At 40.5% G+C, this 25,306-nt stretch overlaps 2 protein-coding genes across 3 annotated transcripts in view; both read left to right on the top strand.

The window, feature by feature from the left end:
* Positions 1-13,935, top strand: part of GCH1 (GTP cyclohydrolase 1) — a 50,370-nt gene extending 36,435 nt beyond the window's left edge. Inside the window, exons 4-7 of one of the 2 annotated variants that reach the window (XR_014293917.1) lie at positions 10,540-10,571; positions 11,646-11,730; positions 12,509-12,857; positions 13,592-13,935. Coding sequence is in view for 1 of the 2 variants with exons in the window: in XM_082619246.1 (XP_082475372.1) it covers positions 10,540-10,571; positions 11,646-11,730; positions 12,509-12,635 (244 nt within the window). In the remaining variant the exon portion in view is untranslated. Of the gene's footprint in view, positions 1-10,539; positions 10,572-11,645; positions 11,731-12,508 lie in introns of both variants that reach the window. The other variant, XM_082619246.1, reaches the window with a different exon arrangement.
* An 8,024-nt stretch (positions 13,936-21,959) lies between these two features.
* LOC309803250 (cytochrome c oxidase subunit 6B1-like) lies at positions 21,960-22,421 on the top strand. The gene has a single exon (XM_082619250.1). The coding sequence runs from the start codon at positions 22,011-22,013 to the stop codon at positions 22,269-22,271; it is 261 nt and encodes an 86-aa protein (XP_082475376.1). The 5' UTR covers positions 21,960-22,010; the 3' UTR covers positions 22,272-22,421.
* The last annotated feature ends 2,885 nt before the right edge of the window (positions 22,422-25,306 follow it).

Below are 25,306 nucleotides of genomic sequence, written 5' to 3'. Positions count from 1 at the left end.
TTTGAAGTGGGGGCCTCAACCCTGCCTTCCATTGTACCTGGGTATCTCCACACATCTCTGCATCCTGTAGGGCCAGTTGGTTCACGTCTGGTTCCGTTGCTTCTACAGACCCAAGACCATGCCTTCCTTGGCTTTTTCAGCTTTTTTTTTTTCACCCTCAGCTTTATTCTGAGACAATACTAACTCTTCTCTATTTCTCTTTCTGCTACGGTCTTTTTTCATTCTTTATCCTGTGGGTTCTGGCCTTTGCTACCATTTTTGAGTTTTAGGAAAGAGTGGTGATATATACAAGCATGGTCTCCTGTGTTTAACTAGAAGTCAAATTGAGGGTCAGTGTTCATATATCTCTGATAGGGACAATAAAATATTGGGGACTAGACCTAAATACCCTTTTGTGTAGTTTCCTTGTATAGAGTTAGCGAGTTGTGGGTGATGGGGAAATATTGGGAGGCTTATGTGTTAAAGGAGAGTTAAAATGAAGGAGTAAGTAATGAAATGCCATCAAGAGTCCCCCTCCTTCTAAAAATAAACCAAGCTAAGTTTGGATAACTTGACTGAGGTAAAAGTGACCATATCAAAATTGGAATAAACATACCTTTGTGATCAACTGACTATCTGTGGCTCTGATATGTTCCTGCTTCTTCTCCACTTAGACGGTCCTGAAATGGTGGTCCAGATCTTTTTCAATTCTGTGTTGGACTCTGTAAACACCGCCCCTGCAATCTGACGCCTGCTCTCCACAGCTGTTCTTTTTACTTTGTTTTCACTTCCACTTTCTTACTCATTTCTTCTAGGGATTAAGGAGAAAGTAGGTAGAAGAGACAAATTTAACTTCCCTAGTTTCTGACTAGTTTCCCTAGCTTCATTCCTACTTGGCAATCTCACTACCACACAGGACTACTTGGTAGCATGAAAGGATGTTCTTACATCATAAATATAATTGCTTCACTGCAATCAGGCTCTTAATACAAATGCAAACATATTGGTGCCTTTCAGTGATCTGTACCCAATGGCAGTGCCAAGGAGTGGCTGAAAAATAGTATTGGTGGTGGTGGGGGTAATCAACCTTATTATAATTTCTATTAGCGACCTCCTCTCCAATAACTTACTCCCAAGCAATAAAGTAATATCAGCTGCATACAAGTGTCTTTATTATAATTGGTTATCCTTACCATTTTATAATACATAGTCTAAGATCAGCAGGCTTGCTGTGCAGACACAGCTGTAGGCTCACTCCCCTGGTTCCCTCTCTTCCAGCAAGATTGCCAATCCTCCACCTTATATAGAAATCCTGGCACTGCTCCTGCCTGTATCAGACTGCCCATGTGTGAAAGGTGTAGCATAGACAGTTTTCATATTATAAAAAGCTTGGCAGACCACACTAGGCCATGGTCTTAATATAAGCAGTCTTCTCTAGAAGACCACACTGTGTAGGCTGTGGGTAACACTTTATAGAAATGGATTCGAGAGTGATCTAGTGAGATCTTGGAAAAAGTGGTGACTTGGAGGTAGAAGGGAATAGTCTTTGGTTATTTCCTTTCCTAGTGAAAGGAAAAGCTCTCCAATAATTAAGTTTTTATGAACAATACAAAGGAGTTAATTATTAGCATGGGGATTTGTCCTTACACTAATAGGATTAAAATGTAAGAAAAAAAGATGGAGCAGTAAACCAAAGAACTGAACTCAGATATTTTGTAAAAATTTTGAATAAAGCATCTATTAAATGAAACAGGAGACTAAGATATTATCCAACTGCTTATTCCTTATAAGAAGTTGGAATATTTAAGGAATGAAAAGGAATAAATAAGGCTAAATGTCTTAGCAAAACTTCACTGCTCATTTTAATCTTGTATGTGAAGTTTGTTATATGCTTACCTTTAAACGACTGACCTTTCAGTGCCAGGGAAGTCAAATATCAAACAGTAAAGCTTTAAGTAACAAGAAAATGCCAAAAGTGAGTTGATCTGGTTTAACTCTAGTAGAATTCTAGAGTAAATTTAGTTTGAATAGAAACTCCTTCTGTTGCTGAAAATCCATTGAACATGTATTCATTTTCTTGAATCAGAAAATTGAGTGAACACAATTAAATCTTGAATATAGAACTGTAGTGCCTCAGGTAGCCATGGTTCAACTGTTGGGCACCTACTGTGAAAGGACAATGTGCCAGTTATCATGGCTGCTAGAGAGAAGTAGGACAGAGCCACTGCCCTCAAGGAGAGCGGACAGTACTCGGCAGCAGGTGCCACAGACGTGCCTGGTTAGGAGGTCTGAGTTCAGAGAAGCCAAGATGGCTGTGGCCAGGCAGGACTGAGGAGACCCAGAGGTAGAGGGCTGAACAGAATTCTGAACAGAAGAGAAATTCCTGTAGGTATAGTTAATGCATAAACAAAGGCAAATCAGAGGGTAGGAGCAAGGCATCTCCCAGTGGATGGGGAGCAGGTTGATTGATACAAGAGATTTAGGCAGAGGTGACTGGGAGATAGTTAACAAGGGTAGATTAGTTCACAAAGGGAACATTAGATTACAAAGGGAACATTGTTTTCTTGTTTCTCTATGCTATAAAAGTAACATACCAGTTAAACTTAAGTACAAGTGAGTGAGTAGAGGGAAAACTTTTCTTTCCTATTTCCATTCCCCACTAGAGATCTTTCACTATCCTTCTGGAAGATTTCAGTGTAGCCTTAAAACTACTAGCTAAGCAAGGCAAAAGGGGATCATATCCTATATTCTATACTACTTTTTTTTTTTAAACTTAAAATACCTTGAAATTCCTTGGACATCTTTTAGTCTAAAAAAGTTCCTTTTAATGGCTACATAGTATTTCTTTAATATAATTCATTTAACCAGTCTTTGATATAAGTATAGCCTACAGTTTGAGACTACTGTCAAAAATGGGAAAAAGAAGAACTTTGGTGAACACGTCCTTATCTATTTCCTTACTCTGAGTCTGTAAGATTGGAGTAGGATTTGCTGGGTTAAGGGTAGCTAAATTTTTGATATTACCAAATCGCTCTCCAGAAAAGATCATACTGATCTATACTCTAATAATAGATTAAAGGTGTGTGTTTCTCTACCCTTTTGCCAACACTGGCAAACACTGAAGAGTGTAAAACCCAAACAGGTAAGTAAAAAATGGTACCTGTTGTTTTAATTTGCATTTAATCAGGTGAGGCTGAATTTTTTCAGGAACTTCCTGCTCTTAGTCTTTGCTAATTTTTCCATTGGGTTGCTTGTCTTTTTATTACTGATCTGTATGAGCTCTCTGAATATTAAAGCTGTAAATAATTTTTCCAGGCTTGTCATTTGTCTGTTTTCTAGTAGTAGTTTTCATGAAGTTTAAAACCTATGTAACCATAAACTCATGTTTTTTGGGGTTATTTTTATGGCTTTATTTTTATATTTAGATCTTTGCTTCATCTGGAAATGTATTTTGGGGCAAGGAGTAAGGGGGAATCCATCCATTGCTGTTGTATGCTCACTGACCCCCTGTAACACCTCCACTTCCCTCACATCATCACCACGCTGCCTTCTTGCTATCCTCGCTGCCACTCTCTGGGCCTTCATGTTCCTCCTGGGTTATGTGTTAAATTCCTAACTCCTGTCCTCTCATATGCTCCTGTCCTCCTCATATGCTGCTAGGATGTTCTTTCGCAAGTGTGGATTTGACAAAAGCTATGGAGCTGCGAAGGGGCAGCATTAATAAAGTTCAAGCTTCTTACCTTAGCTGACAAGTCCCACTGTGATCTGGCTCTATTCTTGCTCTTCTTCCACTTTTTGCTCTAGCCACACTTGAGAATTTGCAGCCCAGTGTCAAGTCTAGCTTGTCAAGTTATATGAAGGCATCAGAAATACTTCTAAGGTTTGCAAGGGTTAAATTATACCATCCATCCATGGGTTCTTCCTGCAAAAGTATCACCAGATTACTTTCCCAGTTGCCAGAGGAGGAAGAGGAGAGAAAGCATAATGCAAGAGAAAACAGAGGATCAAGCACAGATGTTATAAGACCAGTAAGTAGGCTATTTAAATAAGCTGTCCACTCGGTTAAATCTAGTATCCAACCATGTCCCCCTTTTAAAATAATAAAATGTTAATAAAAATCAAGGCAAAATTTGTCAAAGGGGATAAAGTGAGTCCTCTTATTTTGAGAAGGTTGTATAATAAAAGTGGTCATGAATCTTCATCAAATGGGTTCAAAACAAAACATGAACTGGCTGAAATGCATAGAGAAACTGACAAACCTGAAAGGAGTAGGAACACTAATTACCTCTCAGTCTTTGAAGTGGACAAAAAGGATATACACAGCAGAGTAATAGAATTTTGGCCAAAAGGTAAGCTTAAACTTAAAAAAATTGAACAGGCTGTTGTGTAACAAGAAAACTAGAAATTCAAGATTAAAAACCCAACTATTTAGAAGTCAAAATTTTAAAAAATTCCTTAGACATGATACAAAATCATGATGCTAACACTATATAAATTGTATACAGTCTTTACTACAAAGCCATTCTTTGGAACTAACACCAACCCTCCCCAAACTCTTCCAAAAGATTTAAGAGGAACCCTTCCAAACTCATTTCAAGACATTATTCTGATACCAAACCAGACAAGGCCAGTACAAGAAGAAAATTACAAGCCAATACCCCTGATTAATATAGATGCAAAAATCCACAATATATTAGCAAACTGAAATCAGTAATTCATTAAGAGGATCACACACTATGATCAAGTGGGATTTATTCCAGGGGTGCAAGGATGGTTCAACATTTGCAAACCAATCAATGTGATATACCACACTAACAAAATGAATGATAAAATCATATCTCATTAGATGTAGAAAAGCATTTGACAAAATTCAATCTCCATCCATGATAAAAACTCAAGAGTAGAAAGGCAACCTACCTCATTGCCTGTGTAATAAAGGCTATATATGACAAGCCCACAGCTAACATCTTACTCAATGATGACAAGCTGAAAGCATGAAAATCTATCATAAGTTGCTTATAAGTCTGAGAGAATAATTCTATTTAGAAATGAGGGGTTATGTAACTAAGAATATGCTTTAAAAACTTTAAAAAACAGGTTAAAGAAAAAGATGGACAGGAATGAAGCAAGCATTAGAAAACCTGGATCAGCTAGTAACCATTAGAAAAAGTAAAATTAATGTTGGGAGAGGGGTGGAGGGGAAGGGGCTGGACCCAGTCAATTTACTAGGCATTCTTTCAAACTTCTAAGTAACCACTAGTTTTCATGTTGTGTAAGTAATTCAAGAGCGTGGAAAAACCTGAAAAGCTATACAATTAATTAGATGAAGCTGTCTGTCCCTGATAACAAAGCCTGATAAAGCTGTTAATTAGAGACTACCCTCAATTATGAGTAGTCATAAAAATCCTAAATATCAAAAAACCTACTTCAGTAGGCTACAAGCACTGTTTTCATCATCCGAGGAGCTTTACTTCAAGAATACAAAAATAGGTTACATTAAAATTTGAGAACTACTGATTCCAAGAGTATGGTAAACTAGATTGTAATGATATCTTGGTATAGCATACTAAGATATAATGTGTGTTAACATTTCACACATTAGGGGAAATATGAAGCAGTTATTGTAAGAATCCACAAGAATTACCCAACACTGGGGCCAAAGTCAGGGTTTTGTCCTCCCTATCTTCCCCTAAATATTCTGGGGAGAGCAGGAAGAACCACCCCTAGGCACATAGTCACTTAGGTGTGGGGTCAGAATTCACATTACCTATGTGGTCCTCAAAAAACCCAAGGCAGTTATTTAGGATGTCACTAATGAGGTAGCCTGCTAGCACCTAGCAGAAACAGTGCATGTTTGGATACTTTTATCCAGGCTTCAAAGAATTCCCACAAATGTTCCTAAGAGCATGTGTTCACTGAAAGTAAAAGAAAGTCACCATGAGCCAGATTCAGCTAAAACAATTGGTCAAATAGGGCAGATACCAGAGTTATCAGATACAGAATATACAAGTGTGTTAGAAAAATAAGAGTACTGAGGGGGCTTCCCTGGTGGCGCAGTGGTTGAGAATCTGCCTGCTAATGCAGGGGACATGGGTTCGAGCCCTGGTCTGGGAGGATCCCACATGCCGTGGAGCAACTAAACCCGTGCGCCACAACTACTGAGCCTGCGCGTCTGGAGCCTGTGCTCCGCAACAATAGAGGCCGCAATAGTGAGAGGCCCGCACACCGCAATGAAGGTGGCCCCCACTTGCCACAACTAGAGAAAGCCCTGGCACAGAAACGAAGACCCAACACAGCAAAAATAAATAAGTTAGTAAACTCCTAAAAAATAAAAATAAAAAATAAGAGTACTGAAAGTTTGACAAAAGGGCAAGAAACTTTCAGAATTAGCTAGGCAGATTGGAAAAGGAACCAAATATAACTTGTAGGAAGAAGAGATGTGATAATGGAATCCGAAGTCCAGTACACTCACATCAAACAGATTTGGCACAGCTGAAAATGAGTTAACCCAAAGAAAGGTCTGAAGAAACTACATGGAATACAACACAGACAGGTGGGAAGTATGAATGAGAGTGTAAGATATGGAAGACTAAGAAGGTATAATATGCCGTTCATTGAAATTCCAGGGGGTAAGAGGCAATGGGGTAGGTGTAGTATTAGAGAAGTTAACAGCTGAGACGTTTCCAGAGCATATGCAGCCTATCAGTCTTCAGATTCAGAAAGCTTAATGGATCCCAAACAGGACAAATGAAATTAACCCCCCATCTAGACACAACATAGGCAAGAGTGCACATACTCAAATATCATAAAAGCAGCCACACAGAAAAGTGTTACCTACAAGGTAATAGCAACTAGACTGACCGGTGATTTGCCTATGGCAGTATTGAAAGGCAGATCAATGTCAGTGTCAAACTAGAATTCTATTCCCAATAATTACCTCTCAGCAAGTTATCTTGACAGATGAGGGCAAAATAAAGTTTTTTTTTAAATTCAGTGAAGCTATATGTTGGGCTGCACCTTACAGGCCTGCAAGCCCTGTAGTTGCCCAGCCTCAAAACTGAAGAAAGAACCTAGAAACATCAACAGTTTAGTGAACAGAGTGATCTTCCTAGTCCGAACAAAGGTCCTGGAGCAACACCTCACCGTGCTCGGCAACAACCTTCTCTACTCGGGGTAGAAGGCTACTACTTATAGGGGAAATTGATGTCAGGTTGGCTCATCAATTACCAGGGAAACTAGCGACTAGGGCAGGGGGCAAGCACAAAGGCGGATACTGATGAAGCCCTATAACTAGGAGGATTGGATAGTCATGTGAGTGAAGCAGGGACTGATCAAGCAAGAGGACAGCCATCTTGAATGGCCTGACCATACCCTCTACCCTTACATACCCTGCACGACCCTTACAATCTTGGTCCACCCCTCTTCCGCAGTGTCCCTGGGGTAAGGTATGTAGAGGGGCACTGCAGCCAGATACCACAAATGCAGTACAGACAGCAGCAGCTAAAGAGTAGCAAGAGAAAGCAAGGTGCTTAGCAGGTCCATTTACCTTAGAAGTCCAGAGGAGGAGGACAACGGCATCTCACCGTAGACCCAGCAATCAGACTCATTTTGCGGCGAGCCCACTGTTGCCACCCAGCCCTGGAACGGATTCCCTCCCCTCAGGCAAGGGATAAAATATAAGATGTTTAACAGGCACAGTACAGGGGAGGTCATGACCATTAAGCAAAACATAAGCAATAATAGCATCCTGAGATAGCGTGGTTTTTGTCCTGGCCTGCAGAACCACACCGCCTGTCCACCCTCAGTCCCCACAGCCATGCCTAGTATTGGAGAGGCGGCGTAACAACTGACCACAGGGTTAATATAAACGCTGCCTTTCTCCAGTAGGGGCCCAGATTAATTACCTCAGCAGTCTTAGGTGGGGCTGGGTAGGAGACAGGTGAAATCACTAAGTCCCTTTCTAATCCTATTCCCCAATGGAGCGGCAAACCCAAACCACCTGGGACTTACTGTCCGTTCCAGGGCCATTTTATAATGTGTTTCCCTTGGGGTTAGATCCTGTGACAAGGGCAAAAACGAGTTGTTGTCCTTCTGTGGTCAACAGCTGAACTCGGATGGTGTTGACTAGTTACCTCTGGGTGAACATGATGTAGGCACTGGGACCACTGATCCTGGGATGTTCAGTTATAGTTTGTAGGGCTTGAGGTAGCCTCCTGGCCCATGCGTTGAAAGGGCCGGTTTCCCATCTCAGTTGGTAAGTAGTCCATTCAGCCTTTCAGTTAGCCGGCAGCAGTGGGGTTGTAGGGCAGGTGGAAATGCCAGCGTGTCGTTTCTATCAGCCCAGTCCTGAGCTTCACAGCTGGCAAAGTGGGTTCCGTGGTCACCATCGATGTCCACCAGGGTCCTGTGTGTCACAAGCAGCTGTTCTAGATCCCAAATCATGGTTTTGTGCATTGCTCGATGACTCGGGTAGGCCTTTTGTAGCGTCTTCCACCTACTGTAATGCACTGTAGACTGCATATGGCTGTTGTTCCATGACACTATGTGGTTGCTCCGCCCCCTTCCACAGCTGGGACCAGAAGCCCATGGGTACTCGTATTAGTTTGCCATTGCCACAGACCCCAACCAAATCCTCCCAGGTAACTGGCCACGTCCAATTCGCAAGCCTGCCTCTGAGTTAGTATCCCGAAAGCCTGTGTCTGTAATTGTTTAGGGATGGTGACTTGGGGTATGCTTATATATTCTAGATATTCCAGGTCCTTGAGTTTTGTCTGTGTTCACCAGCCAGCCCAGTGCAGTCAGATGAGCTATGAGCGCGGGGCTGCTACTTTTAAATTGGAAAGAGACTGAGGATAACAGGCTATCATCAATATAATGGAAGAAGAAGGCATCTCTCATGGTAGTCAGCTGCCACAGGGCCCCACATGGCTAGTGGACAAACACCTCGCGATTCTCGCCCCCCCCGCCAAACTTTCCGTTCCCCACCCGTATTTCCCAAACTTTCCGTTCCCCACCCGTATTTCCCGACATCTCTGCATTCACGGGAGTTTCCTTGGCCTCCTGGCTGGCTCAGCAATTATTGGGCTGCGCCTCGAAGGCCTGCAAGCCTTATGATTGATTGCCCAGCCTCAAGACTGAAGAACGAGCCCCAAAACAGTGACAGAGACACCAAAGGTTTAGTGGAGAGGAGGATCTTACTAGTCCAAAGCCAGGTCCTGGAGCAACACCTCACCGTGCGCGGCAACAACCTTCACTACCCGGGAGGAGAAGGAGGCTACTATTTATAGGCGGAATTGACATCAGGTTGGTTCATCAGTTACCAGGGAAACCAGCGGCTGGGGCAGCGGGCAAGCATGGAGGCAGTTACTGATTAAGCCCTATAATGAAGAGAATTGGATAGTCATGTGAGTGAAGCAGGGACTCATCAAGCAGGAGATGTAGAGAGAGCAAGACAACAGGCATCTTGAATGGCCTTCATACACTATGTGATTATCTTTAATGCTGAGAAGACAGAAATCCAACACCTATTCTTTACTTGAAGAAGAAAAACTAGGAATAAGAAATGATAAACTCTGAGCATAGGGGCCCTGTTTGCCACATAATCATATACACAGTAGGCACTCAATAACGAATGACCCTCTTCTGGCACGGTCGCCAGCAACAGGCAGGCACCCGGGCTGGCAGTGAAATATTAGAGGCATTGCTGTTAGGGTAGGCAGCCCACCTGTGACTGACTTCATTGGCTGTCGCAGGTATAAAGAAGCAAGTCATCAGTTCTGAGTGGCACAGTGGGGGAAAGGCCCATAACATACCTCATAGGTAAGCTGATACTTAAATTGAGTCCAAATTCATGACTAAAAGGCCAAATTTTAAAGAAAAGACCCTTCCCGTGAATTGCGATCCTCAAATGTGTAATTCTGTAGCCATCTTTACATTTTACAGCCAGAGTAAAAGATGTTGAAAGGGGAAATTCATCACTTGACAGATTGTGTTATGAGCTAAGATCAGGGGCTTTTATTTGGAGGGGGCGGTTAATCCTACTGAGTGCTTATGTAGACCTGTATTATAAAGAGATGTCTGTAGAAGTCTGTTTAGCTCTAATCTGATTATCCTAATAGGTTTAGTTGGTACATAGTTGATATTTGTCTGCTATTAATTAACAAATAGTCTTTATTTTTAACTTGAGCTTTAAGCTCTTATTAAACAATATGATTAATTAGAACACGTGAGATGTGACCTAAAATTGATGACATGGGAACTTGAAAATTACTCACCTCTAATTGTTGTTTTTCCTAAGTGAATGTTACACTTAATTCTCTCTGTCTTTGGAGACTTAGGGAAGCACCACTGTGTCATGGTTGGTGGTCTCCTTTAGACCCTTCCTCTTCTCATTTACTTGTAGTTTTTGTATCTTTCTGTCCTCCTCCTATAAGCATTTATCTCCTGCCCAGACCCTACAATTACTTCAATAAAGCAATTATTCTTTAGACTTATGGGGAAGCCTTGCCAATTTCACTTCAAACAATTTATAATTAACTAAAACAATTCTTTCTTTTCTAGGATTGTAGAAATCTATAGTAGAAGATTACAAGGTAAACTTTGAAACTACTTTATTTACAGAAAAACATTTTTTATTAAGGAAAGAGTATTTTTTGTTCTTATTACAAGTGTAATACATATGGCTTATAAAAATCAAGGGAATTCCCTGGCGGTCCAGTGGTTAGGACTCGGTGCATTCGCTGTGGTGGCCAGGGCTCAATACCTGTTCAGGGAACTAAGATTCCCCCAGGCCATGTGGTGTGACCAAAAAAAAAAAAAAAAAAAAGAAAGAAATTAAAACTTTATAGGAATATAAAACAGAAAGTCTGCTGTGTTTCAAGCCTCCAGAACAAATCATTGTATTTGCACATTCCTTCACATTTTATTGCATATAACAACATTTAAAAAATCAATCTACTTTTATTATAGTATTTGAAAATCGGTGTCACCTTCTTTTCCTCCTACTTTTTCACTTACAAAATCTTAAACATTTTTTCACATACATGTAACCATCTCATTCATTTTGCTGGCTGTTCAGCATTCCATTGTACAGCTACGCTGTGGCTCGATTTAACCAGTTCCTTCTCTGATATTTGGGGATTTTGTCAGTTTTCAAATAGAGGCAGTGCTGAACACTTAATGTTTTCAAAGATGTTGTCTATTCAGCACAGGAACTACATTATTTAGGTTAAATCATTGATTTTCAACATTGCTCTAAGTACAATTCAATAATTGGACTGTAGCTCCTTTGTTAACCCTGCTTCAAGCTATTTATTCATTTACTTTACTCTGCCTCCACGGGGGTGCTTGTTATCAATATTTGGTCAGTCTTTCTGCACACCTAAAGAGACATTCATCATCCTGATCTGTTCCCTTCAGTGGTGCTGGTGGGCACCGGGGGTTCCTTAGTTCCCCTTGGCACCTGTACTGCAGGTGAGGGGACTGAACAGGGGCATCCTGTGGCCCAGACAGCAGAGCAAGCAAACTGGTAAAAGGTGGTGTGTCTTGGCTCTTAAACCTCACCAAAGTCTTGCTTTTTAAGATGTCAGATATTCTAGAGACAACAAAAGCTTCCAGGTCTCTGTTCGTGTCAGACTCTTAAACTGAGCTCCTTGTCACATCCACAGTTCAAGAGCGCCTTACGAAACAAATTGCTGTAGCAATCACAGAGGCCTTGCGACCTGCTGGAGTGGGGGTAGTGGTTGAAGCGACGTAAGTCCGTGTTTGCCTTTAATAATGTCCCAGTGGTGTTTTGGGCTGGAGGTGTAGAGAGTCATAGACTTAGGTGTAGTGAATTTGCACAACAGTGCAAATCAGCCTTCTCTTGATTTCTTCTTTAGCTCTTTGTTGCTACGAGCAGAGTTTTCCCAATATTTTGTGACACACTTGAAAAATAAAGAGTTGTACTTAAGAATAGGTACACAGGGCAACTGAAGACACTTCTTTAAGTTAGAATGAATTATGAGAATTGCGAACATCTTGTGGGCAGTCTTCACCCATTCTTCTGTCATGGCGTGAACTGTGCACTGTGGGTGCCGTCCAGCTTCACCCACTGGGGTCACCGATCTCTGGATTCTCCCTGGTGAGACCAGCATGCCTCAGTATTTCTCGGAACACCTAAGCTAGCTTAGTGCTGTCTCGGTCCTGAAGATGGATCAAGTGAGAATCCTGAATTTCTTTTTATCTAGAAGTTGAGTATCTCTGTAGACACTTTGTATTAGTTTCACCCAGGAAGAAAATTCTATTTTTCCCCCTCCGACTGGATGCCTTAAGGACTCAACCACTGATAAGGATAAGAGCTGTAAGGCTTAGGAACTTAAAAAAAAAAAAAAAGTTTTAGACCAAATTTGTCTAAGAAGTGACATTTTGATATACTTGGTAACTGTGAACTCAGTTGAATCAGATTTAATCTTTCGGGCTGCTTGTATTTTAAAAACCAAACCAGCAACTGTCTACTCCTTGAAGCCACGTTTGTTGCCTTGTTTTGTAGACACATGTGTATGGTAATGCGAGGGGTACAGAAAATGAACAGCAGAACCGTGACCAGCACGATGCTGGGGGTGTTCCGCGAGGACCCGAAGACCCGGGAAGAGTTTCTGACTCTCATTAAGAGCTGAACCTCAGCGTGTGCCACATGGTTTACAGCTTGTGCAGCTCGTAGCATCATTCGGTCTTAACTGTTTGTACATTCCATTTCCAGTTGTTGCTTATCCCTTGTCATTAATTGTATTTAATAATTATTTAAAGCAAGTCAAATAAAGATAATTAATAAAGGGGTAATTAATCTACTTTCTTCTTGCCACCTTTTAGTGGCAACCTTCAAGCAAACTGCCAATAGTGTAAGTTACTTGCATAAAACCACTGCCTTTCAGGTAACCTGAGGGTGCTGGGAAGGGAGAAGAATTCATGTGTTTTGTTCAGAGTATGGTAATTTGATTCAGAAGTACAGGTGTGTTGGGACTGGGAGAAAACTATGACCAATATACTTATTTTATTCTCCCCAAACAAAAATGGCATAGTGCTTAAAATAATTTATGTACACTGTGCAGCATTGCTCTGCAAATTCAAAGTCCAACAGGCTCCACTTTAATCATGTTTATTTAACTGCCAGTGATACTTTATTTTTTATATATTTATTTTTTAACTATCCAGTTGTAACATATGTCACCAAGGGAAGGTGGTGGAATATCTATGTTTTTTAATTTCACTGTGAGTTAAAAAAAGCAATTTCTACCTTCTATTCTTTTTAAAATTCAAGTACAGGGAATTAGTTCCTGGAGTTGTTTACGAGTGTATTCTCATGTCAGTATACAGGGATTTAGACATTTAACTCTCTGTGCCTTGATGAGAATATCACACCATTTAGAGTGTAGATACCTTTGCCTTTTTTTAAAAAGCCATTATTTTATAAGGCTTAGTACTGACATTGCAAAGCTCTCACAGTTCTACCTTTACACGTTTCTTGGGAGCTTTCTTTGTGAGTTCCTTGTAGATGCCTCAAAACTTTTTTTTTAACTTATCAAATATTTTTCTAAGTATTTACAGAAATTTTGAAAGTGTCCATCATTTTCAGGTCTGCAGAACCATAGCTTCCGTGAATATGAGAGAATGCAGAATTGCACTGTGGACTGCATTGAGCTATGTCCCATGTCTAATGAAAGCTGTATTGTTCGTGTCTGTAAAAAATGCACCGTCATTATCTGGAGTGATTGGAAGCTACTAGAAGTCGGTGTTCTGGTTTCCCTTGTGGTCCATGTGGATCTTGTCTTCTGTGTAACTGTTCAAGTGGGATAGGTCTTTTAGTCCAGGAAGCTGCTGCCTTATTAATGATTATCTTAAAATTTCCTCCACTGGGGCAGTGTGGGCCAGATTAAAACAAACAAACAAAAAAACCCCAACTCTCTGCAAAAACAAACACAATTATTCTATGGAGAAGTCTCTTATTTGGTTGACATTGTGCTCTTCAAATTTATCCTGTTACCTTAACAAGGATTAACTATAATGCTTGCTGTAACTCTGGTGGTCCTGTCTCTGCCACTCTGATGCCATTTGGCTTATGCTAGGGCCAGATGGCAGTTTTTTTGTTTGTTTTTTTAATTTTAAATCTTCCCTACTTCTAGTTCCTATATATTTTTTTTTTTTACTTGGAGTTTCTAAAGTAGAGTGGTGGTTGATTCTGAGTTCCTTTTAAAATCTAACCTGATATAAACATTATCCTGCTTAACATTTAGAGATAGAATTAAGCATTCAGCTCACGTTTGGTATTTTAAAGTTTTTACACCTGTGACTTGGAGGACCAAAGAAATTGTTAGCTGTTAATTCATCTTTCTGAGATCAATTGTATTCCTTTTTAATGACTATTTATTCTAACATTCCTTAGAAGTGTTCTCATAAAGGTCTACAGTATCCACAGTATTGGTCTAGAGTATTGATAAATGCAAAGTAATTACCTTGTCTGTTTTACTCTGGTCTGTAGTACTTCAAAATTACCTTTTCATATCCGTGGGCTTGAGTTCATTTTGGGGATTTTTAAGAATTTGATGGATTTAAATACACTGTTCAGTTTAATTGTTCAAATTGTATGTATATTGTTCCTGAAGTTGGTTTTATTCAAATTATTAAAGTGTTATGACTGTTCTTGTGAAAGTAGTTTCTTTTTGAACCACTGCTATAGATATATCAATAAATTCAATTATTTTTACTACATTCTGTTTTAGCAAAGATACCATTTGTAAGGGCTTCTCTCCGCCATCAAGCTATTAGAATATAAATCCCAGACATAAATTTACCCCAGGCTCTCTGTTTCCCTTTGGTATTCAGTTTGGGTATTTCTGCCCTCACCCTATTGCAGTAATGGGAAGGACAGATCTGGGTTAAGAGTAAGGAATCGGAATGGCCCACGTGTCCCTGTTCTAAGCCTAACTTTGCATAACTGCAGCTCCTGAGAACTCCACTGCTTTCTGTGTGGGAGCAGCTGAGGAGGGAAGAGCTGGCTGGGGCAGGGAGCTGGGCAGCGCAGGGAGTGGAAGAGTTTCCCTCCCTTTTATAGGGAAGAGCCTGCCTGGGCAAAACTTCCAAGTAGGAGGAAAGGTTTTGCTGCCTCTTTTCTGTCCATGCCTGGTGACCACATCATTCCCTCTATTGGGTGGACTTCCCATTCCCTGCTCCACCTAGGCAGAGGCTCCAGCCGTCACTGATTGTCAGCCTGTCCAGGTGCTGGGGCCACTGGAGTGGCCTGCTGCTCTTTGAAGGACCCTGTAGCCTGTAGGTAGTGAACCTAATCACCTAAACTAGGAATGCAAGAAACATTCCTTTTCGTTTTTTTGCCCCACCACGCAGCTTGTGGGATCTTAGTTCCTCAACCAGAGGTCGAACCCATGCTTTCAGCAGTGAAAGCGCAGAGTCCTAGCCACTGGACCACCAGGGAATTCCTAAAACATTCCTGAAACCACAACTCACGTGTCAATAAAACAATGAGCTGCTCAATAAGCCCAAGTTGCTGCTCCTGAGTTTTTTCACTAAAGAGTGAATTGGCTGAAAGAAGAACAGAGCTGGAGAAATTACACTCCCTGACTTTGGACTATACTACAAAGCTACAGTAATCAAAACAGTATGGTACTGGCACAAAAACACAAATAGATCAGTGGAACAGAATAGAGAGCCCAGAAATAAACCCATGCACTTATGTTCAATTAATTTATGACAAAGGAGGCAAGAATATACAGTAGAGAAAAGACAATCTCTTCAATAAGTGGTGCTGGGAAAACTGGACAGCTACATGTAAAAGAATGAAATTAGACCATTCTGTAACACCATACACAAAAATAAACTCAAAATGGATTAAAGACCTAAATGTAAGACTGGATACTATAAAAACTCCTAGAGGAGAACATAGGCAGAACACTCTTTGACATAAATCGCAGCATATTTTTTTTGGATCTGTCTCCTAGAGTAATAGAAATAAAAGCAAAAATGAACAAATGGGACCTAATTAACTTAAAAGCTTTTGCACAGCAAAGGAAACTATAAACAACATGAAAAGACAACCTATGGAATGGGAGAAAATATTTGCAAACCATGCAACTGAAAAGGGATTAATTTCTAAAATATATAAGCAGCTCATACAGCTCAATATCAAAAAAATAAAAATAAAAAAATGGGCAGAAGACCTAAATAGACATTTTTCCAAAAGACGTACAGATGGCCAACAGGCATATGAAAAGATGCTCAATATTGATAATTATTAGAAAAATGCAAATCAAAACTGCAATGAGGTATTGCCTCACACCAGTCAGAATGGCCATCATCCAAAAGTCTGCAAATAATAAATTCTGGAGAGGGCGTGGGGAAAAGGGAACCCTCTTACACTGTTGGTGGCAATGTAAATTGGTGTAACCACTATGGAGAACAATATGGAAGTTCCTCAAAAAATAAAAGAGTTACCATGTAATCCAGCAATCACACTTCTGGGCATATATATCCAGAAAATATGAAAACTCTAATTCAAAAAGATACATGCACTCCTATGTTCACAGCAGCACTATTTACAATAGCCAAGACATGGAAACAACCTGAATGTCCATGGACAGATGAATGGATAAAGAAGATGTGGTGTATATATATGAATATTACTAAGCCATAAAAAAGAATGAGATGATGCCATTTGCAACAAGATGAATGGACCTAGAGATTATTATACGAAGTGAAGTAAGTCAGACAAAGACAAATATATATCACTTATATATGGAATCTAAAAAAAAATGATACAAATGATCTCATTTACAAAACAGAAATAGACTTACAGACAGAAAACCAACTTATGGTTACCAAATGGGAAAGAAGGAGGGAGAGATAAATTAGGAGTTTAGGATTAACATATACACACTACTATATATAAAATAACAAGGACTTACTGTATAGCACAGGGAACTATATTCAATAACTATAATGGAAAAGAATCTGAAATATATATATATGGATCACTTTGCTGTACACCTGAAACTAACACAATATTGTAAATCAACTACAATAAAATTTTTTTTTAAAGATTAAATTGGGTGAGTTCCTTGTTTTATCACTTAATGGAAGAGCAGTTGCAGACACCAAAGGTTTTAGAGAAGGGTGTCCATCAACACAGAACACCAAGATTCACCATGATGGGCCTGGTCCTGCTGATGGTGAAGAGGAAACTCTCAGTAGATGAGCTCAAGGGCACAGTGTAGATGCCTGACAGCCCCAACCCTTCCAGGGGCACTTGCTTTGTGTTTTAGTCTTTATTATGGAAAAAACGTACAACAGTAGACAGTACATGAGTACATGAGCCTCGCGTACCCATCATCCAGCTTCAGTGAGTCTCAACTCATGGTCATCATGATTCCTCCATCTGGATTTAAAAGCAAATCACAGACATCCTTTCACCCATAAATATTTCAGATTAACTAAAAGAAGAGGAGAGACTTCCCTGGTGTTCCAGTGGGTAAGACCCCGTGCTCCCAATGCAGGGGGCCCGGGTTTGATTCCTGGTTGGGAACTATATCCTGCATGCATGCCACAACTAAGAGTTTGCACGCCACAACTAAGAAGACTGCACACCGCAACTAAAAGGTCCCACGTGCCACAATGAAGATCCCGTGTGGCATAACTAAGACCCGGCGCAGCCTAAATAAATATTTTAATTAATTAATTAATTAAAAGAAGAGGAATCACATAACCCAAATACCTTCATTATCACACAAAACAGTGCTTTAATATAAAATATTCAGTTGGCATTCAATTTTTCTCTATTGTCCCATAATTTTAAAAAATAGTTATTTGAATCAAAGTACAAATGAGGTCTATACACTGCAATTGCTTGATCTGGGTTTTTAAACTGTGGTTAAAGACACATAAAGTTTACCATCTTAACCATTTTTAAGTGTATGGTACAGTAGTAACTATATGCACATTGTACAATAGACCTCTAGAATTTTTCATGTTGCAAAATTGAAACCCTCTACCCATTGAACAACTCCCCCCCTTTTCCCCTCCTCCAGACCCTGGTAACTGTTATTCTATTTTCTAAGAGTTTGCTTCAGATTCCTCATATAAGTAGAATTAGCAGTATTTGTCTTTTTTTTGTGACAGGTTTATTTCAGTTAGCATAATGTCCTCAAGAGTCATTCATTTTGTAGTATAAGGATTTCCTTTTTTTTTAAAGAATTTCCTTCTTTTTAAAAGTTGAATAATATTCCACTATATACATATATACTATATTTTCTTTATCCATTCATTTGCTGATGGACATTTAGATTGTTTCCACCTCTTGGCTATTGTGAATAATACTGCAGTGAACATAACTATGCAAATATCTCAAGATCCTGTTTTCAGTTATTTTGGATATATACCCCAGAAGTGGAATTGCTAGATCATATAGTAATTCTTTAAAATTTTTTGAGGTAACGCCATACTGTTTTCCATAGCTGCTGTACCATTTTACATTCCCACCAACAATGCACAAGAGTTCCAATTTCTCCACCTTCTTGCCAAAACTTGTTATTTTCCAGTTTTGTGATAGCGGCCATCGGAATGGGTGTGAAGTAGTATTTCATTGTGGTTTTGATTTGCATTTCCCTGGTGATTAGTGTTGTTGAGCATCTTTTCATGTGCATATGACCATTTGTGTATCTTCTTTGGAGAAATGTCTATTCAAGTACTTTTTATAAATGAGGTTATTTGATGTTTTTGTTGTTGAGTTGTAGGAGTTCTTTATATATAAATCCCTTATCAGAGAAATAGTTTGCAAATGTTTTCTCCAATTTTGTAGGCTTCCTTTTTACTATGTTGATTGTTTCCTTTGCTGCACAGAAGTTTTTAGGTTTGGTGTAGTCCCATTTATCTTTTTGCCTTTGTTGCCTATACTTTTGGTGTCATATCCAAGAAATCATTGCTCATTCCAATGTCATGAAGTTTCCACCTCTGTTTTCTCCTAGGAATTTTATAGTTTCAGTTCTTAGGTTTAGGCTTTTAATCCATTTTTAGTTAATTTTTGCATATGATGTAAGGTAAGGGTCCAACTTCATTCTTTTGTATGTAGCTGTCCAGTTTTCCCAGCACATTTGTTGAACAGACTGTCTTTCCCCCATTGTGTAGCACTTGTACCTTTGTCAAAGGTCATTTGATCATACACTTGAGGATTTCTTCTGGACTGTTTGATTCTGTTCCATTGGTTTATATGTCTGTGCTTATGCCAGTACTACATTATTTTGATTACTGTAGCTATTTTTTTTTTTTTTTTTTTGCGGTACACGGGCCTCTCACTGCTGTGGCCTCTCCCACCGTGGAGCACAGGCTCCGGACGCGCAGGCTCAGCGGCCATGGCTCACGGGCCCAGCCGCTTCACGGCATGCGGAATCCTCCCGGACCGGGCACGAACCCGTGTTCCCTGCATCGGCAGGCGGACTCTCAACCACTGCGACACCAGGGAAGCCCTGATTACTGTAGCTTTATAATATGTTTGGAAACCAGATGAGGCCTCCAGCTTTGTTTTTCTTTCTCAAGATTGTTTTGGCTATTTGGGGTCTCAGAGGTTTCATATGAATTTTAGGATTTTTTTTCTATTTCTGCAAAAAAAAAAAATGCCATTGGCGTTTTGATACGGATTGCAGTAAATCTGTAGATTGCTGGACATTTTAGCAATATTAAGTCTTGCAACTCATGAACATGGGGTATCTTTCAATTTATTAATGTCTTTAATTTCTTTTATCAATGTTTTATAGTTTTTCAATGTACAAGTCTTTCACCTCCTTAGTTAAGTTTATTCCTAAGTATTCTATTCTTTTTTATTAGCAAACTTTATTTTCTAAAGCAGTTTTAGATTCACAGTAAAATTGAGTGGAAGGTACAGAGATTTCCCATATACCTCCTGCCCCCCCCACATGCCCAGCCTCCCCGTATCAACATTCCACACCACAGTGATACATTTGTTACAACTGATGAACCTACACTGACACATCATAATCACTCAAAGTCCATAGTTTACATTAGTTTTCACTCTTGGTGTTGTACATTCTATGGATTCAGAGAAATGTATAATGATATGTATCCACCATTATAGTGTCATACAAAGTAGTTTCACTGCCCTAAAAATCATTCATGTTCCACAACCATCACCTATTTTATTCTTGCTGATGCTATTGTAAATGAAAGTATTTTCTTAATTTCTTAATTTTTTATTTTTTTATGAGTTAACTGCATATTTATTCATAGCAAATTCAAGGAAATTCATTTGCAGTTGCCATTCATATAGATGTCAAAAATGCCACTTTTTGTTGTGTATACTGTGAGAGGTTAATTTCCTCTGTAGATTGTTCATTGGTTGATGTGTTTTCAAAGCCTTTAAAAAATATTTTATTTATTTATTTATTTGTTTATTTGGCTGTGTTGGGTCTTAGTTTTGGCATGCGGGATCTTTGTTGCAGCATGCAGGATCTTTTCGTTGCAGTGCCCAGGCTTCTCCCTAGTTGTGGTGTGGGCTCCAGGGTGTGCAGGCTCAGTAGTTGTGGCATACGGGCTCTCTAGTCGTGGCGCACAGGCTCTAGAGCGCGCGGGCTCAGTAGTTGCAGCACGAGGGCTTAGTTGCCCCATGGCATGTGGGATCTTAGTTCCCCTACCAAGGATTGAACCCGCGTCCTCTGCATTGGAAGGCGGATTCTTAACCACTGGACCGCCAGGGAAGTTCCTCAACACCTTTTTTAAAGGTGTAGATTCACTTCTTGCTCCCTCAGTCCCACATTCTCCTTTACAAATTATTTGGTCATTTGCTTTTGAGAAGCCCTATGTTTACTCCCAAGGAATGTCAAATGCTGGAATGTCCATGGCTGTCCAACTAAGTGAAACTTCAGCTGACCAGAAGACAAAAGGGTTGTTCTCTTCTACAGTACTCCTCCATGACCTTGTATTCCTACTCCTGAGGCAGCCCCCCTCAGCCTGGTCCTGCTCAGCCTTTACCTTAGACACAGCTCTCCTTTGTTTTGTAACTCAGAGTCACCCTCCGAGGTATGGAACAGAGTTCTCTCCTTTTTTGGGAGGGTGTGTCCTTTCTGGACAGGATTCAGTTTTAAAACATCTACCACGTGACTTCCTTGGCTTCACTGTGGTGTGTTCCTTAGCTGTCAAGATTTGGGTTAAGGAAGAAGTGTTATTGTAGGACTGGAATTGGTGAATCCCACAAGACTGGACATCACTTTGTGGGCCTATTCCTGGGGAATTCCAAGGTTTGGGGGACGGTCGGAGTGTTTGGTTGCCTGACTTCAGTTACATGTCCATGGCCCTCTGAGTAAGAAGACCAGGCTCTGGCTGACTGGGGTGGGGAGGGAAGTGACACACCCAGTCTTGTATTTAAGTAGCTTCTTTTATGCTCTCCGTAACAGTGTAGTTATGACTTGCTTACAAATCCTGTTGGGATGACTCCTAGCACATGCAGTACACAGCCCTAATGCGTCCATCTGCTTTTCCTCTTACCTCTACATTCTCCTGTTTGGTTTAAGCAATGTGTCCACAACTCTGACCTTTTGAGAAATCCTTGAACTTCAGGCACTGACCGTGCTGCCCAGAGAGCCATGGTTTGGCTGTTGATCAGTGTTGAGAAGGCTGTGTTGAGGGAGAGCTGTGATGAAATGCCAGGGCGTGTATGAAAACTTCCTCTGAGGCTGTCACACTTAGGCTTTGTTGAGTTTCTCCTGATTTTAGAATGAGTTTCTTCTACTTTCTCCTTTTCCTGGATCTTTTCATGTTTGAAAATGTGCCAAATGAATAGACAGATGAGATACTTTTCTTTCTAATTTGCCTTTTCACGTGGTTTCCAATGTCACCCATGTGATGACACTAATCTTTAAAGTCATATTTGATCTTGACTGGTAAATTTCTTTATGGGGATTTTTCTTTTTTGCAGGGCCATTTCACTTCTAAAACCCAGAGATAGAGGGACTTCAGGAGCATCTTTAGGAGTCAGCACTATGGCAGAGGACATCAAGACCAAAATCAAGAACTACCAGACTCCTCCTTTTGACAGCCGCTTCCCCAACCAGAACCAGATGAGGAACTGCTGGCAGAACTACCTGGACTTCCACCGCTGTGAGAAGGCAATGACTGCTAAAGGGGGTGACGTCTCCGTGTGTGAATGGTACCGGCGTGTGTACAAGTCCCTCTGCCCCATATCCTGGGTGTCAGCCTGGGACGACCGCCGGGCAGAAGGCACGTTTCCTGGGAAGATCTGAACTGGCTCCACCCCACCTTCTCTGTCCTCCGTCCTTCTCCTCAGGGTGGTGAAGGGAGACCTGGGTACATAGTGATCCCCACCCTGGGGTCCTGAATCATGGCTTAACTAATAATAAATACTCGTTGGAAGAGTGAAAAAAAAAAAACAACCCAGAGATAAACTGAATAAGAAACAGAAAAGCTAGTAGATAAAAATCAGTTTAAAACGATCAGGGACCACAGAATTATTTCATAGTGGCCATTTGGAAAGTACCTTTAACTAAGGACAGCTAATTTCAGAGAAAATTTTCTCATTTCTGGGTCCTTCTGAAAGCTGATTCATCTGTGAGCAAGGAACATGTGAGCTTGAAGTTCTCATCCAAATCTTATCTGACCTTGTCTTGCTTAACAGTTGTCAAAATCACCATTTAATGAAGGGGTAGGAAAGAGAGACTTCTTATGTCAGTGCTTGATTATTTTAACAGAATTTCCATATAAATTTAATATTTAGAAAATAATTAGAACATTAAAAGTATCTGGTGTACTTAAAGTATTGATAGGTCAACAATGAATTCTCGGGACTTCCCTGGTGGCACAGTGGTTAAGAAACCACCTGCCAATGCAGGGGACACAGGTTCGATCCCTGGTCCGGGAAGATCCCACATACCGCGGAGCAACATGCCCATGCGCCACAACTACTGAGCCTGTGCTCTAGAGCCCGTAAGCCATAACTACTGAGCCTGCATGCCACAACTACTGAAGCCTGTGTGCCTACAGCCCATGCTCCACAACAAGAGAAGACACCGCAATGAGAAGCCCAGGCACCGCAACGAAGAGTAGCCCCTGCTCACCACAAGAGTAACCCCTGCTTCGCTGCAACTAGAGAAAGCCTGTGCATAGCAATGAAGACCCAATGCAGCCAAAAATAAATAAATAAATACATAAATAAAATTTTAAAAAACCAATGAATTCTCATGGCCTTTTAAACTAGAACACTGTAAAAGAGTGTTAAATTAAAATCAAGGGACTTCCCTGGTGGCACAGTGGTTAAGAATCCGCCTGCCAGTGCAGGGGACATGGGTTTGAGCCCTGGTCTGGGAGGATCCCACATGCCACGGAGCAACTGGGCCCGTGTGCCACAACTGCTGAGCCTGTGCTCTGGAGCCCACGAGCCACAGCTGCTGAGCCTGTGTGACACAACTGCTGAGGCCCCTGCACCTAGAGCCTGTGCTCCAGGCTCAATGAGAAACCCCACGCACCGCAACGAAGAATGGCCCCTGCTCGCTGCAACTAGAGAAAGCACGCGTGCAGCAACAAAGACCCAACGCAGCCAAAAAATTAATTAATTAATTAAAAAAACATAAAATCAAGGTGAAACCCTGAATCCTGAGAACTGATAATTTACGTTTCCTGCATTTTAGTTTTTTTGAGGATGGAAGAGAAATCTTCCAGATTTAATGTTGTGTGTGTGTGTGTGTGTGTATGTATGTACATGTGTACATATGTGTTTGTACCCTACATTAAATCTGGAAAAATTGTTATAAAGTGCTACTTCTTTTATGGGATGTATTAAACTTTTAATAGTACCTTCCACAAGTAGTATTTCCTCAATAGCTTTCTTAAGAATATTTATTTCATTTTATCAGTGAGCAAGTTGGGCCTCAGGGAGGATTAAATGACTTGCATTCCTGCCACTGGGTTAAAGAGTGGAGGTTCCTGTCTTGACTCTCCATCTGTTGGTCATCTTGTTAACCAATGGGCCTAAACCATGAGGTCACCTCTAGCTCACCATTGTAGCTGGTTAATCTTTTCCAGTTGACCTCTGTAACTCTGAGGCCCCACTTTTTTGAATTGGAATCAGATTTCTTTTTAAATTTTAGATTGTATGATCATGGCGCAGCCACATTTAATTATTGTGCGGTATTTGCTAAAACTGAATTTCCTGCCCACAGAATGTATTGGCCTCAATCTGTGGAATCAGATTTTTGAAGATGTATGCAATTGGCTTTGCCCTTTGAACTCAAAAGTGCTGCTGGGAGTAACTTTAAGATAGGGGTGTGAACTGGCCACCTGTAGTTCCATCTGATCACACAGTCTTAAATGTTCATATTTAAAAAATACTGTGTAGAGATTTTAAACTGGTAATATGTATACTTAGCACAAAATTCAAACAGCACAAAAGGATGTTAAGGAGAAGCTTACCCACCTCCACCCTTGAGTGAGCCAGGCAACTGCTATCACCAGGGGTATTTTATGAAATGCTTTACTATTACTGTACAATGAGAACCCTTCCCTTCTCCAGCCAGCTGACTGTATGTTCTTCCCGATGGTAGGCTGCGTGGCTCTAAAGTGGTGAGTGGTCTCCGTAACTGTCAGAATGTAAGATCCATTACAATGATTATTTCTAGAGTTCTTTTTAAGTCAATGTTAGGTGCTTTCTCAAAAAAATGTTTAGCAAAAACTTCTGCCCCCAAAATGTGTTCATTTTACAGAACTTTGACTATCTTAGCAAAAGAAAAATGCTTCTGGTGAACTGAGTGTCTGAAGCAGAGACTCTTAAAATTTGGTTTTCTTTCACTTTTCACCCTTTTTTTTGGAATAGGCAATACATTCGTTTGCATAAAATGTGAACGCACAAAAGGATATACATTGAAAAGTCTCTCTCTTTTCCCAGCCACTGCTGGGGACACCCAAAACCACTATTTTTGTATCACCTTCTTAAATATACTTCCAAAAATATTTAAGGCACATGTAAGCAAAGTCATACACACAAAATTATTTCTATATTATATATATTACATATCTGTTTGCTTATTTAAATCAGGGGTGCTTGACCATGTGTGTCCATCAAAATCACATGGGGAGCTTTCAGATAATCCATGTGCCTGCACCCTAGGAGGACTTATTCACTATTTGTAATTGTTATTTTGAAATAAATCACAGGACTTCCCTGGTGCACAGTGGTTAAGAATCCACCTGCCAATGCAGGGGACATGGGTTTGAGCCCTGGTCTGGGAAGACCCCACGTGACACGGAGCAACTAAACCCGTGTGCC

This window comes from Mesoplodon mirus, assembly GCF_964341445.2.
Source record: "Mesoplodon mirus genome assembly, chromosome: 4".
Taxonomy (NCBI): Eukaryota; Metazoa; Chordata; class Mammalia; order Artiodactyla; family Ziphiidae; genus Mesoplodon; species Mesoplodon mirus.
Note: the sequence above shows the minus strand (reverse complement) of the source record. Positions and strands in the feature narration are given on the sequence as shown.

What these genes read in the sequence shown, in the direction of transcription:
- LOC309803250 (XM_082619250.1), top strand. Translation starts at nt 22,011, where the DNA reads ATGGCAGAGGACATCAAGACCAAAATCAAGAACTACCAGACTCCTCCT.